The 16793-nt window shown below is 41.3% G+C and overlaps 1 protein-coding gene across 1 annotated transcript; it reads right to left on the bottom strand.

Annotated features, from left to right (window-relative positions):
* Window positions 1-1942: 1942 nt before the first annotated feature.
* kl (klotho) lies at window positions 1943-12118 on the bottom strand. Its single transcript, XM_050040880.1, has 13 exons — window positions 11283-12118; window positions 9448-9878; window positions 9279-9358; window positions 8998-9160; window positions 8728-8833; window positions 7283-7432; window positions 6659-6894; window positions 5519-5714; window positions 4978-5156; window positions 4642-4749; window positions 4344-4449; window positions 3968-4094; window positions 1943-2318 (listed from the first exon to the last, which is right to left on the bottom strand). The coding sequence occupies exons 1-13, from the start codon at window positions 11997-11999 to the stop codon at window positions 1981-1983; spliced, it is 2937 nt and encodes a 978-aa protein (XP_049896837.1). The 5' UTR covers window positions 12000-12118; the 3' UTR covers window positions 1943-1980.
* Window positions 12119-16793: the final 4675 nt, after the last annotated feature.

The following is a 16793-nucleotide window of genomic DNA, read 5'->3' as shown; positions in this document are numbered from 1 at the left end:
CAGTTTTAAAAAAAAAAACAGTGATGAACTTCATAATTTTTAATAGGTTTAAATGTACAAAAGTTTCTTCAGTATTGGGGCTACAGTTTGATGAAAGTTGTGAAGTTGTAGCACGTATGGTTGATTTGTTATGAATTTTCAAAGTTTCGAACTTTAGACGCTTGCTGTAGCGCCACCATTAGCACTATTGGCTTGAGTTTACAGCTGAGGATATCTGGCATGAGACTGGACCTTTGTGCAAAGTTTGGTGAGTTTTCACCCATGGGAAGTATGATTTCCTCGGAAGAAGAAGAAGAAGAAGAATACCTAGGATTACAATAGTGTCCTGGCAGACCCTAAATATACACAGTCATCTGGGACTGATAAGCTTTTATCGACTGTTAGGGTGCCTCACAGGTTTGGTAACAAACTTTACATAATGTTTAATAACAGTTGTAACACCTAAAATGTGAAGATAATTGCACCACATTTATTATTCAGACTTCAATTATTATAAAGGTCAAAAGAAGTGCGATAATTTCGGGTTGTAAAATATAGACTGAACTCCACACTGCTGAACGATGGGCCTCATTCACCAGCCGTTCTTATGAGGAAATCTCTTCTTAAAACCCACTTGTGCAGTTTTCATTAAGATTCTGACACAGGAATGTTTTTTTTTATTTGGGATTTGTTATGAGGTAAGAACAGAATCTACACACACTCATGAGCACACTTGTGCATATTTGAGAACAGGTATGTTTGTGCAAAATAAGTGCTTATTGTGTTTTCTTCAATTCCACAGTTGTATAATATCATAAAATTGAAATGACTTTTTATCATTTAAACTAATATTTCTATAATTTCTTAATTATTTTACAAAGCTTTGGCTTTTAATTCAAATAAACACTTGGCTAACACATCAAAACTTCATCTAAATTAACTGGGCACCATGCTATCCAATAATAAGTGACTGAACACGTTATTTATAGGCACAAAGTAGGCCTATTTCTGCACTGTAGGCCCTCTGGCACGATGGCATATTTTATAAGGTTGAGCCGAATACTCGGACGAAACAAGTACCTGGTACAGATAATGTACTTTTTGCGGGTATGAGTATCATACGAGTAAAATGTGTCTATCTGCAATCATGAAAATGGAAAACCCTCCATTTGGTAGATGTGTTTAATTCATTAACTTAAATCTATTTAAGGAATATTGCAACTTGTGGTTAATTCATATAACTTTCAGGCATAAAATAATGATTTCTGATTAGGCCCAACCCATGTTCGATTTGAACCACACCCACTTCTGCCATAGCCCCGCCCATTCCAAGTGCAGATACAGATAATCTAGTAGGTTAAACAGATACAGATAATGGTGTACTTACTTATCCCTCATAGTTACTGCTGCTGCAAGATGATGCATATCGTGCCATAAGGAGGTAACACATCCTCCGGGACCATGTTAATCTATTTGTAGAGAGGTACAAGGGCAAGCCTGTCAGCTTCCAATGGTCAGCGTCTTTCTTCTGTGTTTAGCAATAATTTTTCTAAATCTCATCAGTTGCACTGCCATCTCCAGATACAGTGTTCACTGAACGAGTAAAAGCATTTTGTGTTATTTCAAATCCACTACTGATAAAGACTTTAACAGGAAATATGACAGCTCATTTGGCGTTCACTTCCTGCAGAAGGACCAACACCTCAGAACTATTTTAATAGTTTTGTTTTATGTTTGGAGTCCGGTGCTCCACCCTCTCTAGATTTTCCTTTGGGCATTCATGACTTAATGTTCTCAACTTTTCTTTCCACTTTCTGTGTGCGCAGACAGCCCTGCAGCCCACAGTTCTGTGGTTTAAGAACATGTCATGAATCTGACACTGACTTTTCTTAGGACCTTTCTCAAGAACAAATTTAAGAACAAACTTAGGAAGATCTTGGTGAATGAGGCCCAACAAGCTCAGTTATTTTTTCCTTGATTCATTTATAAAAAGAAAAAACCTCAGTAACACTCCTTGTGTCTCTTGGCTGTGTAGTAGATAATGAGGCCCAGGGTGATCAGCACCCCTGAACCTACCAGAGCCAAGAAGCCCACCACAGGCCTCTTGACCAGCACATGGCAGCCGAGGCAGGGCTGAGGCATGCTGGGACACTGCTGGGGCGCTGCTCCCTGAATGGGGAAGCCGTTGTGCTCGATAATGTTGCGATAGTTGGAGAGAGAGGCCTTGATGATGATGACCTCTTCGTGGACGTGGCCGTACAGGCCGAACCCAGGGTCCCTTTGGTCACTCAGGGCGTAAGCGAAGTAACCCTTCAGGTTTACACCGTCCAGAATGTACGCTGAGGAGGGAGGAGGGAGGAGGGAAGAAAGCGTGAGGAATTCAAGACTAATTTTCAGTTGCTGACAGAAAAAAAAGTAACATTTCACCTTTAACATCTGAGACAAGTCCAATTAATGTGCTGCATCTTCAACAATTGTGACTTCTCTATAAAGACATACTTTATATCATTACAACTGTTCTTTCAGCCCCTCAGAGGATTTATAATAGATACATTTTCGCCCTCCCCTCAAACCCTTCAGGGATCGCTCCGAGGAGAATCACCCTTGGATCTTTGGGGATATTTTGATGGGACACCACCACACATCCCTCCAAAAGTTGCCTAACTTGGGGGCAGGACCAAACAATATGAATGTGGTTTCCAGTTTGTGCACCACATTTTCTCCAACACTTGTCTGAATTGGATGGAGCCCACTTAGCTGTTACTTGTGGGGTCCGGAAATAGCTTGTTATTACTTTCCATTTAAACTCTCGCCAGATATTGGAATTAGTCGTCAAATTTGCCTCACTACAAATTTGCCTCTAGGTGTCTGGTGATAGTTTGTTAGGTACTGTTTTAAATAAGACGGTAATAAGAAGCTATTTATAAAATGTATTTTATTGCAGTGTGACAGTCTGAGATAATAAATAAATGACAAAAACAATGTTTCTACACAGCTCATAAAGGTTAAACTGCTTATAAATCTTAGGGGGCCCCTTGGCCTTCACCTGCAAAATGACACTCAATTAACACATACAGTCCAGGAAGAGATTCAAAAGACCACAAATAGATGCAAAGGAACTGCAATGACACACAACATAACAACAAAAATGGGCAAAACAACTACAAAGAGACACAAAATGGCCCAAAAAGAGACACAAAATTGTCAGACCATTGTCTCATAACCTGCCCATTGTTGAAGTAAAGTGTTATCACATCATTTATATAGAACATAAAGCATCAGTAGATTGAAAATCCCACCAAAAGAAGTTATTGTTTGCAGCTGTGGAAAGTAACTACGGTAATTTCAAGCACTCTAGCAAAGTAATTTACGAGCATATTGTCAGAGTATTAGCATTTAGCATGATTTTTGTATATTGCTCTTTGGAGAAAATGTCTAATTATAAAACAAGTGACATGTTTGATTTTACAGGTCACAACTATAAGAACTTTCAGAGATCAAAAGGTTTCATAAAGCACTCAATATTAGGATGAATACATTCCTCATATGCCATAGCTGATTTATTTCAGTGTAAACATACTGTATCAATTTACACTCACTGTTTTCTGTGGGTGGTTTGCCCCCTAGTGGTGATAGAGCACACCACAATATGATGACACATCCCAGCTTCAAAGAGGCAGCCGAGGTCCCAGTGTAACCCAATAAACTCTACAAGGACAGGTGACTGGACAGCGAGTAACCTCGACTCCACAGTACAAGTGTAGAGTGTTGATATTTTTGTGTGTGGGGTCTGAGTCAGCTGACTATTCACGGGTCAGTGACCTGAATACCTGTCTAATAATTAAGCTCTGCAGAGGCCAGTAAGGAGAAAAACATCAGGCCCCTCTAAAGGACTCATCTCTCAGAACACAAAATGCGGTGATAACAATATGCAGCTCACACTGCATTAATCAAATCTCCACAGCAACATGTGTTGGTGCAGTCTTACCTTTCAGCGCCTCGTTGATGTAGTTGTACAGGTAGTAGACTCTGAGGCTGTCTTTGAAGCGTGCTGGGTCTTCCTGGACCCCGTTAGCCATCACATACACAGGTACATCACTGTAGTGCTCCCTCACCTTACACAGCAGGAGAGCAGTGTCAGTTTATCTTATACTCCTATCACAGTATCGATATGTTATCGTTATATTGTATATAATCTACATGTGTTTGTCTCAGATCAAACTCCATCTGAGTTGTTCGCCCTTTACTATGTGTCTACGTACCTGCTTACTGGTTTTCATACAACAGAAAAGGGTCAGTAAGCTCAACATCGAGCTATTTAACTCTTAACAACACTGTGCAAGACAAGACGAGACCAGTCTCACCCAGTTGAGTGCTTTCCTCAGACCCCAGGGCACAACAGGCCTCGGGGACTTGATCCAAGTGGTGTCTATCATGTGCTGGACCTCGAGCATGGCTGTGTAGGTGTACCTGCACACATGGAGATAATACAGAAGCCATGAAGCATAGGAAAAATCTTATCTTGTGCCTTCAAGATACTGGAGGAATCACTACATCATGGCAAAAATATGTCCTCAACTAAACTTATAAAACTGTATCTCTCCCTCTTGTTTCCTGTGTGCATGTTCATCAAAATAAAGACGACCAATGATTGTATCTTACGAGTCTTCCTTGGCGTGTGTCACCAACTTGGTACTGAAGTGACTGATGGCAAAGAAGTCATACGTCCCTTTAACCAGCTGTCTGTCCTCCTCATTGAACACAGGCAGGCTGTAGAGACACAGAGGGTGGCATTTTATATAGAGGATTGTGTAAGAGCGGTATCTAACAAGTACACATTGGTAATAAATTCAACTCTTACATCTTGTTACAACTATAAATACATTGATACACTGAATTACAGAGGTCAGATCTATTTGAATTTCTTTACTGTGATTCTTGTGTTTCATCTATAGCTGATAAAGTAACTGTATTGAATTATGAATGAAGTATCTGTACTCAAGTGAGTTGAGCTGACGCAGCCAGCTCCTCATGCCCAGAGGATAGTCCCCGCTGCCAAAGATCGGCTCTGCAAACCAGCCAACACGGAAGTCTAACACCCTTTTGGCTGGTTCGACGTCTTCGCGGCTGAATGAAAACGCCGGCTCCACCCAGTCCATGTGCAGAGCCAGAGACACCTGAGACACGATGACAAACACGGTGCAGGTGATCATCTGTGATGTTTTTATTCTCCTGTTGATGAAGTTACTCATGAAAGATTTTTAGGCTACATTTACTTTATTCACTGGTTATAACACATTGTTGAGCACAAGGAAGCTTTGTGTTTTACATCACTTGGATCAGAAAGAATATTTTGTTTGGAGTAAACAGAAGCAGCACAAGCCAGAGCCAACATGAGTAAACAAACAAAAACAAATCCTACACACAACTTTCTGAAAATGCACTGTACTGACAAAAGCTGGCTCTCTGAATACTTACATATAATAAAACAACAATACAAGTATTCAAATATAATAAATAAATCAGTTCCTCTACTGACCTTTCCTCCCTGTGTGTGTCTGAACTTGCGGTCATAAACATGCCAGGCCAGAGCGTGCGCCCGCAGCATCTGATGACCCTCCTGGTAGCTCACCACCTCATCATTGGGTTCATTCAGGGTGATCCATATCTTCACATGGGCGCCCAGCTCTCTGTAACAAAGCCTGGCGTAGTCTGCAAACGCCTCTGGAGTCTTCCTGTGTAAAAAGTCAGGTGCATAAATTGTATTTATGCCAAGATTGCATTTATATCAGGCACATTTTGATAGATATAAAGAATTTCACAATACAAAGTAATTATAATATGAAGAACACGTATTGCAAAACACTGTAAAGCTCACACACACATTTACATACAGAGATAAATCGTAGGAGATTTATTAACATTTAAAGCTAAATGTTGTTCCAGTGAAGATGAAAATGCCAATACATCACATTGGCTGTGGGATTAGTGATGTCGCTTTATTACAGGAAAAGGACAGATGACACCATGGCAGCAAGTGATAGCTGTTTCATGTTGATGGCAATAAGGACAAACTGTTCCTGGGAACATGTTTACTTTGACATCAGACCCATCTGTACATCATCGGAAATTGTAATAAACCTCACCTGATAAAGATGGACGTTTACTGGTTCTGTGGTTGGAATAGATTTCCAAGAACAGTCATGAAACTTGCTCAGACATTAATTTGAAATAATAAGTCATCTAAATTTTAAATTCAAAGAAGAAATTGGCTTTTAAAGAAGAGTGGTGAGATCGAAGGAGATAGTCTCCTAATTTAGGCATCAACCATCATAAAACCTGCAAAAAGATTTTTTAAAGATATTTTTATGGGCATTTTTTGCCTTTAATTGATAGGATAGTGAAGTGTGAAGGGGAGAGAGAGAGAGAGGGAGAGACATGCAGCAAAGGGCCACAGGCTGGAGTCGAACCCGTGCCGCTGCGGCAACAGCCTTGTACATAGGGCGCCTGCTCTACCACTAAGCCACCAACGCCCCACCTGCAACATTTAAACCTGGAGTGACATTACTTCTTCTGCTGCTTTCAAATGCCCTTTGCAAGTATTTAAACCTTTGAACTCTGAGCAACTTACTGCAATTTCTCTCAAAAACATGGGGGAAAAAGGCAATGAGCATCTGACCTGTTCAGCCACTTGTTGGCGGTATCCAGGGGTGCCGGCAGGCTGCTGCGCAGGCGTGTGTGGTGCCACAGCGTAACCACAGGAGTGACATTGGCCTGCAGCAGCTGATGGGTGAAGCAGCGGTAGTAGCCCAGCAGGGTGGTGTTGGGATGAGCCACATCACCTGTAGGCACCACAGCGGACCAGTTGAGGGAGAAGTGGAAGTGGTTTACCCCCACCTGCCGGATTTCATCCACCTACAGACAGAGAGGAGGATGAACATGTCACTACTTTAACGTTTACACCTACAGAGTGAAGATAGTACCTTTTTAATACAAAGGCTAGATGCTGGGGCAATACCCTTTGTGAGAATGGCTTTCCTGCAATTCAGTTTGCACTATCAAAAGTATAAATAAGAGTACAATTACTAATAAGTTCTTGACTTTAATTTCAAATACAGTCAAATGTAATCATGTAGAGGAAGAAAGGCCTCTCGTGCATGAAAAGGTGCACACCTGGAGCTGTTATTTTCATGGTATCTCTGGAACGAATGCTTTCCAGTGCACAATTGCTCCTCTTCACTTGCTCTATTTTTGAGTGAAAAGCTTTTCCAAAGATAAATGTTTGACCTGTGGGAGGACCCACCTGTTGCCGAATGGTGGCGTAATCAGCACAGTGTGTGTTTCGACGTAAAGGTGGCGCACTGAGGCCCTCCAGCCTCATCAGCTCCCCGTTGTTGGAGATGTTCCACAAGTAAACACTGGGGTCTGCAAACTGGCTGGGTGTGGTCTCCACCTGGGACACCAAGACACACACCAATGTAACGTTTGCCTCATACACACAAATGCAAATAAAAGCCAAATGGGGCGAATCGATAGTAACAGTTGGTCCTGTGCTGTGTAGCTTAGCTGGCAGATGGTGTGAGGGTTTGTGGTTTATGATTAAGAGAGGATGAACTGTCGCGGCTGTTTCCGAGCTGGACTTTCACCATGAAATCTGCAAGTTAATAATGTGATGAACATGACTTTAAACAGACAGGGAGGAGAGGGGCTGCAGCTAATAATTTCCTTTCTCAAAACACTACAGAGAATAAAAAATAATACAACTTCTAAATACATCTTTTGCTTTATGGAGAGTTAACAAAGCTTCACACATCACTAAATATTAGTGAGCTTTATACTGAGTCTCTCAACCAAAGTTAATACGTTGTTAACTCTTCTTTAGGTCCGCCTGTTTCAAAGAAGGCATTCTAGATCAGTGATTCCCAACTGGTGCCGCCACAGGGTCCAGATTTCTCCTTAGTCATTAGTTCAAGGTCCACACAGTTTAATATATTCAGTGTCATACTTGTGTTTGGCCATGTCTTCGAGCTAGTTTTCCATCTCTGTCAAGTAGCTGTCCGTTAGTTACTCACATACAGGAGGAAAATGCACATCAAACGTGACAGAAATTCACTGTACTTCAAAATAAAGTGTGTTTTTGTTTTTTTTTGCAAACTTAACATGTTCGTGAGTCACTTGCGTCCATTCAGAATGGACCAGAGACCCACCAGTTGGGAACCACTGTTCAAGGTGTTTCTTCTAACAGACCTCTGCCCTTTGGCACTCTCCACAACTCCCCTATCATACCACAACACTCTCATACAGTTTACACATTCCTTCCTCTCATGCTCAGCCCACACATACACACAACTGGGGTGTCTACAGGTATCAACACTTACATTTAACTTATTGAAGCACTGCAGATATGTATTGCAGGTAAGTTTTATGTACAAATATGGTTGTCAGAGTGACTTAGGTTAATCTACATTTTGCAAACAGGTAAGTGCAAGTATAAAGTGACAGGACAATGGAATCTTCATTGGTAGATTTAAAGATTTGTAACATCAGAAATATGGACTTTCACACAGACGAGCTTAAATCATGTTGACATGAAGAAAAAAGATGGATAAATCTAATTAGATCAAATATTTGTGGCCATCAAGACCTCAGCAATTCAAATTTATCACTGTTTTATGACATTTAAGGCATGAAATTTAATATAAGTATTTTATAGACCTGCACACACCCTGAAAACACAAACACACATACCTGTATGGAGTTGGCCGATACTCCCCAAGCAAAATCACACGGGAAGATTCCCTGTGCTGGTCTGTTCTCTGGAAGCTCTGGGAATCCGTTCTTCTGGATGACGTTTCTTTAGGAATAATGAAGAATCATCACTACAGGAGGAGCTGTGCTGAGAATGAAACTATCTCTGGAGTTGTAAGGCATCAGTGCCAATCTGTGCACAGTTTAATAATATAATATAATATTTTGCTTCCTTTGTCAGAGCCCCACTTGTCACACCCGAGCACGTACCTGTAAAAGGTGGCAGATGTCTTTGGCTCCCTCTTCATGTCAGGAGTGTTGAAGTCAACATAGTAAAGTCCCTGTCGTATCCCGTATTCCCTGTGCCACTCGAAGCCGTCCATCAGAGACCAGGCGGTGTATCCAATCACGTTCACGCCGTCTATGACGATTGCTGTATGCCAAACACAGATTCAAGTCACCAGCTCTTTTCTATCTTGAGATTTCTGTCTGATGTAAAATGGTTCATGCTGATGTCAGATTTGTTGCGGTGAATGTGTGACATTACTCACATTTCAGTGCCTCTGCGATGAACCTCTTGAGGTAGTACATGTGTTTTGGGTCTTCTGTCTTGGTATTGCCGAGGACGTACCTGTGATGAGCAGCAGAGAAAACACAACGTTCCACAATACAGCAAACACCAGGACGTCACAGATGAGTAATCACAGCATCCAGACCTACCAGCCACTCTGCACCACGAAGATGGGCGGCTTGTCATACTCAGCGTTGACCCAGTAGAGCAGCATCCTCAGGTCCAGGAGCTCCTGCTGCCTAAACTTCAGGCTGTCATTGATGAGCTGGAAGCTCAGGGCCGCTCCGTGAGAGAGGGCAAAGAAGTCAGCCGTCCCTCTCACCTGCGCCCTCTCCTCCGGGGTGAAGGAGGGCAGCCGTGAGCCCAGCCTCGCCTTCATGCAGGGAGGGTAGTCTCCGTCTGTGAACAGAGGCCGGGCGAACCAGCCCAGGACGTGGTCCAGGGAGCACTGGCACTCTCGCAGGCTTTCCAAGCGGGTGCGACTGGGCTTGATCCAGTGAGAGGCCAGCGCCATGGACACCTTGCCCTGCTGACGGGGTCGGTAGTGGCGGTTATAGAGATGCCACGCAGCTGCATGAGCCTGGAGGAGAAACAGATGGACAGAGAGAAATGACAGACAGAGGAAGGGAGAGGAGAGGAAGAGGTTGGATATAGATGAAAAGGATGGTAATGATGACAGAAAGAGAAGGTCAGGGGTGCAAGAAAATCCACCAGTCAGACATTTATATCATTTATTTAACCTTTATTTAACCAGGAAGTCCCATTGAGATTGAAAATCTTTTTTACAAGAGAGACCTGGCCGAGGTAGCAGCCAATAAAATCACATTTAAAATGCAATAAATACAACAAATGATACGAAAATCCACAATAAAACAACAACTATTCAAACACAGTGGCCTCTCAAGAAAAACAAGCACATGTCTCTATCACCTAACAATATTTTATTCAGGTCGGTGCAGCTCAAAGTGCTTTACAGGTGACTGAATAACCAGTAAAACTAATAAGAAAATTAAAGAAAGTCAATCCTGGGTCTTTGTCACATTACGATTCCCAAAGCCATGGCATACCTTTGTTTTCTGGGTTTGTTAAAATTCTAATAAAAATTCAATCTAAAAAAAGGCAATTAAAAAATTGAAATAAATATTTTTTAATAATTAGATAATTGAAAAAATATAAAATATAATATTATTTTAAATATTTAAAAAATAGAAATCAGAATTAAAAAATAAAGATGATTAAAAAGCCTTAAAAGGAATAAAAAGAGTATAAAAGTGAAATAAAATGAACGCAAAAAAGTAGATATAAGCAGTGGTGGAAAATATATTTACTGTATACAAGTATATGTTTAGGGTACTTTAGAGTATTTCCAATTAATGTTTCTTTATTTTTACACCTTTAAAGAGGAATATTGTACTTTTTACTGGCTTACTGGACGACTAAATTAAGTAGATACTTTTCATTAAATTTTATTCCAGAACATATCATAATCTAAATGCATTGTTATGGATTAAGCTATCTAACTGAAGTAGTTCGTCATTGCTCCATTTGCTAATAAAATGCTGTTCACACAATAATCCTTATTCAAATCAATCAGTCATAAAAATCCAACATGTCTAATAATTATACACTAAATTCCGATACTTAAAATATGTCCTAATGCTATGTCTATTTTCCTCAGTTGTATCTTTTATGTCTTTTTAATGTTGTCATAATTTTTCTGTATGCATTTTTGTGTTCCTTATAACATTGTGAAATTCTAATACTTTTAGAATATTAGATATTCTAAAAAATAGGGTTAAGTATTTGGGTTTTCTGCCTTTCCCTGCACTGTATATGTTATCTTTGAATTTTTTTGTGTTTTAAATTGTGCAAAACTAACAACATAAACATATAACAGTGTTGTATTGCTACACTCAAAATACAGAATATCATAAGAGATAAAAATCTAATAGCTAAGACTCCTAAAACTGCTCCTGGCACTCACCTTTAGGAGAATGTGTCCAACCCGGAATGGGAGATCAGGGTCATTCTTGATCCCGGGAGCGACCACTCCGGTGCCGTACCCGTGCCACGCCACCACAAACGGATTATCAATGGTGATCCAGTACTTCACATCATCCCCGAAAGTCTGGAAGCAGAAATCAGCGTAGTCCTTGAAAATCCCCACCAGCTCCGGGTTGCTCCAGCCGCCAAGGGTCTGCTGCAGGTGGTCGGGCAGGTCCCAGTGGGAGAGCGTGATCACCGGCTGCACGCGGATCTCCTTCAGCCTCTTGATCAGCGTCCGGTAGTAGTTGGTGCCGATTTCGTTGTAACTCCCGCGGGTGCCGTTGGGAAATATCCTGGACCAGGACAGGGAGAACCTGTAGTGGCTGACCCCCAGCTGCCTGATGGCACGGATGTCGGCGTGGATGTTGTGATAACTGTCGCTGCCGACGTCCCCGGTGGTCATCCGGTTCCCACCGCGCGTAAAAGTGTCCCAAATGGAGAGCCCCTTGCCGTCCTTGTCGAACGCGCCCTCCACCTGGTACGCCGCCGTGCCCACCGCCCATATGAAGTCCTTTGGGAAGGTATCATAGAGGAAAGCCTCGTCTCCTGGATAGGGCAGCTTACTGAAACGACCCCACGTTTTCAAACCAGCGTTGGGTTTTGCTGCCGCAGAGGTGAAGGCGAGAAACGCCAAAAAGGCGCGCAGAGCACTCATAGTGCCGGTCAACACTGGCCTCTGATGCCCACTTTCTAACTCTGATCGTCATTTAACCATGCTTGGAAGCTTTCTGTGACTGTACAGCGGGCTGTGAGGTGCAACCAGCTGTGAACCCACCACACGCCACCTCTCCACATCTATCAATTATTAGCCAAAGCACCTGACGCACAAAGGTCTCCAGGCACAACATAAGAGCCCCAAATGATCAATCGCTTGCAAAGCAGAGGCACTTTAGTTTAAGCTGTAACTAAAGACATACATGAGGAAGTCTCATTTTAATTTTTTCAGGCTGTTTAAGTTGCGATTTTCCTTCAAAGTGATCATTTCTACCTGGATTTGCTGACACATCAGGAGAGTGACCCAGGTGCACGAGCCCTAATATGATCTCAGTAAGTGCCTCATTATCATACATCCTCAGCTGGCAGATCATCTCATAACTCTATTTCAGTGTCACATGTCAAGAGCACAAAAAACTCATCTGCATTTCTCACTGGATCAAGTTCAGTCAGGGGATGATGGGAGGAGGAAAAGATATGCAAACAGCAGAGTCAGTGTACCCTGCTGCAACATGGGCCCATTACTTCCTTATCTTCCTGCTTTCAGCTCGGTTGCTGGGAAACTCAGGCCTCTTAGTGCTGGCCATCTTGGTCCATATAGCACCTGCATAAATAACTCAAGAGGTGTTAGCCTGTTGGATGGTGTGTGTGTGTGTGTGTGTGTGTGTGTGTGTGTGTGTGTGTGTGTGTTGTAATAAAGGAATAAACCGTCAGCATTCAGACTGAGGCATGGCAACCTTTTCTGAATAGGTAAGCTATAAGATATTAAGCCCATAGTATTTTAGATTGATTCTGTTTCATAAAATAAGTTTTGAAACAAACAGTAAACAGAAAAAAAAGGCATAAACCCTTTCAATATTCAATTAATTGTGGTAGACATTTCCTATTTCCAGTCTCTCCAATGTGAGTGAGAAATCCATTTTCAAGGTCTGATCTTAATCATTTTCTCTTCTGCATTCATGACTTACGAACAGGTGGAAAAACTAGAATTACTGCCTCGCTGTTGTTTGTCACCATGAACCAGTCAAGTTGCCGTTACAGTTTACATCCATGTCTGTCCAGAGTCATATGTGGTGTTGTGTTTTTAAAAAGGAAACTATAACCATGTTCAAAATTCATATATGTTATTCCTATGGTCTAAGACCAGGCTACCGTTCATTGTCTATTGAGCAGCTCCAGAATTTAGAGTGTAGCTCATGCTCACAAACACTGATCTTTCCTCGGCCATTTAAGTAACATATTGGTTCTTAATTTAGGTGAAGATCCCCTTGAAGTGTTTCTGCAGAACATTATGATGTCACAGTGAAGTTGGCCTTTGACCTTTTGGATATTAAATGTCATCACGTTATCATTTTCTCCTCTCATACATTTGTGTGAAATCTTGTCATAATTAGTGTATCAATTCTAGAGTTATGGCCCAAAACATGTTTTGTGAGGGTCACAGTGACCTTTGACCTTTGACTACCAAATATCAATCAGTTAATTGTTGAGTCCAAGTGGACGCTTGTGTCAAATTTGAAGATATCCCCTCAAGGTATTCTTGAGGTATCACATTTAGAAGAATGACACAGACGGACAGACAACTTGAAAACATAATGCCTCTGGCCACAGCTGTCACTGGCACAGGAGCATAAAAGGGTTTCTAAAACTATTTTGTTCTTAACTGTGATACAAGTGGGAACAAGTTTTGCCAGGATAGTTTTTAAGTAACTTTTTTGGCATCTGTGAAAAGAAATGGAAAAAGTTCTGGCAGGTGACTGGCAGTAGTTGTTGTTGTAATACTCATTTGGGCCACAAGAGGCTGCAGTGCATCACTACCCCATGTTCTAAACAGGACCTAAACATACATGTTTTCACCCAGGTGAGTATTTATTTTTCCATGCACTCTAAATCAGTGGTTCCCTAGTGGTCCAGGCACGCAGTCCCAATTTCTCCTTAGTCATTAGTTCAAGGTCCACACAGTTTAATACGTTCAGCGTCATGCTTGTGTTTGGCCAGGTTGTTCAGGTACTACACAACAAAATAAAAGCTCTGTGCTGGAAAGTCACTGTAGTTAAAAATTTGCTTGCAGGACACTTGTGATCCATTCAGTTATGTAACGTTATTGTCATGTCTCTCTTTTGGCGAGAAATATATTTTACTCACCACCAATCTGTCGTTAGTGTTAGCTATACTGAAGTTCACCTTTTCTCATCTGTTTTCACAAGTAAGAAAGAGTAACCCAGAGTAAAAATATCCTGACAGAACCTTTTTTTAATTCAGCAAAACTTTTTCCCCCCAATCTTTTTTCAGACAAAAAAAAGAATAAAATGAACTTCAAGAGATTATTCCAGAAATCCTTTTCTAGAATATTTTTTTAATTAATTTTTTTTACCTGCCCTGAAGTTGTAAACAGGAGACAGGAGAGAAACGATTGTTCATAATGAAATAATCATTAGTTGTAGCCTTGAAATTGTGAAAATGGTTTGGAAAAAGCCAGCAGTGACTGAGCTGCTTCATTATTCATAAAGACCAAACGCTAATATTTATGAAAATGTGCTCTATTCACAATAAAAGTTAGATTTTAGAATAAATGTGCAGGCTGGGCATTTTACCCTGTCTGACATCTGAATGCATTAATATACAAATGCAAACAAATATGAAAATAAATCACAGCTATATCTATTTTTAGATAATGTAATCATATACAGCCCAGCAAGTGACAAAGATGAGGAATGTAGTCGCTCATTGTGTTTGTCCTGAGAGGCTGGTAGTTTATCTGATGCAGGAAAACAGACTCATCTGGCAGCCGAGCAGCACGTGACGACGGCTGGTCATGGATCATAACCACGGGCAGAACATGGTGTGTGGGTGTTTTTCCACCGAGCTGAGCTGCACTGGAAAGTTCAGATCTCAGGTAAGCACAGAAGCACTGCTAGTGTCCATATATAACACAGGACGAACACCATTGAGTGATGCTCAGCAGCACGAGAGAACGGTCTGTATGGCTGAATCAGAGCCAGTTCAAATACAGGGCTCATAACTCTGAGCTTGAAGATGTGGACAAACAGTGGAGAGAGGCTGATACTCTATTCAGATGGGGAAAATACTGTATGTACAAAATAAAATCTCGAAACAAAGACAACTTGTGCTGTTTAATCAAGTTTTAGTTCTTGGCTTAATGACAGAAACTGTTGCTTTATGCAAACATTGGCAAAGTTGATTAGAAATCCAAACTTTGAGTTGAATAAAACAATTCTTAAGACATCTGAGAGGCTTAATTATTCAGCCATTTGATCAGTTTCTGTCAACATATGTAGTGTATGCTGTGTCACGTAAAGCAATACCTTACATAAGCAAGAATTCCCTACTCTGGTAGACTCCATACTCACTGGAAGCGGCCACATCCCTTTTTCTTTCTTCTGTTTCGGCCTGACAACAGAAAAAAATAAAGCAGCAACATGTTTCCATCAAGGCTCCTAAGGTAACATGTTGGAGCCACTATAAATATGAGTTCATAGTAATACTATATAGAATTTGTATCTGTCACAAGGATGATGTCATCAGTCAGTTCACAAACCTATTTTTAGTAAAACACATTTGGGCTGCAGCAGTACTTACTGAAGTCTGTGTATTCACAGGCCATCTGTGAAAGCCCTCCATCAGCTCCGGTCTTGTGCCTCTCGATGCAGTTGCCATCATGACAGCCTGGTTTTATCTCTTGCTCTGTGCTTCTTCACCAGGTAGTTCAGTCTTTCTTTCTTTCTGACTGCAGCAGTCACAGCTGCCAATTTCTCCCTGTCATGTGGTGCTACAATACATTTTAAACAGTGAGTACATTTCATAGGTTTGATTAAAAAGGTCTGATCTTATAGACCTTCTTCACAGCGTAAGTGTTGACTTCTCATAGTAGGGAAAGCACAGGTGTAACTAAGAATATCACCAATGGCACAATGCCGGGACCTTGAAACTGAAGCAGCTAAATGGAATAGAGCCATCATTAATCTGATTATTTACACCTGTGGCTTTCTGACTCTGCCATGTCACAATGTTTTCTGTGAAAAAGTCTGTTGGAACTTTCTGAACATGTGCCACTGAGAATTCCCTGCTCTGATGTGTTTACAGTTCTAAACAAATTGATGCGCTTGTGCTAAACTACCTAGCTTCAGTACTGATAATATCCCTCTCTATGTAATTGTCGACCAACTGCTCTTGCTGACACGCTGCACTGACATATTCCCAGTCACCTGAGGAAGAGCGGCTCTTCTGTTCTCCTTATATCGCACTAATGCACAAGAATAACAGTCAAGTGTGCACTGTCGACCACCGTATCAGACCCTATTTATCAATATGCTTCCTCTGGATCTAAAGGCAGATGTCACTTTTGCAGTGGTAAAAGATGTTTTCCTTAAATAAAAATTGGGATACTGTGAAAAGTACAATACTCTGTTACACGTGAAAGCCCTGCATTCAAAATCTTACGCCATCAAAACATGCTTAAAGTACAAAAAGTAAAAGTATGGCCCATTTCAGAGCCACACTGGAGCCTATCCCAGCTGACATTGGGAGGGAGGCAAGGTACACCCTGGACAGGTCACCAGACTATCACAGGGCTGACACACAGAGACAGACAACCATTCACACTAGGGCTGCAACTAATGATGTCGACTAACCTGTCGATTATTTCTTCGATTAGTCGACTAATCATTTCATCTTAAAATGTTGAAAAATGTCGGCCTGTCTCTCCCAAACCCCA

Source organism: Epinephelus moara, chromosome 3 (genome assembly GCF_006386435.1).
Source record: "Epinephelus moara isolate mb chromosome 3, YSFRI_EMoa_1.0, whole genome shotgun sequence".
NCBI classification, from domain to species: domain Eukaryota; kingdom Metazoa; phylum Chordata; class Actinopteri; order Perciformes; family Serranidae; genus Epinephelus; species Epinephelus moara.
The sequence above is the reverse complement of the archived record's forward strand: the minus strand, read 5'-3'. Positions and strand labels throughout refer to the sequence as shown.

Bases quoted from the DNA above. Each gene is read 5' to 3' on its own strand.
- kl (XM_050040880.1), bottom strand. From the start codon at position 11,999: ATGAGTGCTCTGCGCGCCTTTTTGGCGTTTCTCGCCTTCACCTCTGCG. The intron at 5,715-6,658 runs GTCAGATGCTCA...CTTTTTACACAG, and splicing joins GCCAACAAGTGGCTGAACAG to GAAGACTCCAGAGGCGTTTG. The intron at 4,095-4,343 runs GTGAGACTGGTC...CTGCTGTGTAAG, and splicing joins TGAGGAAAGCACTCAACTGG to GTGAGGGAGCACTACAGTGA.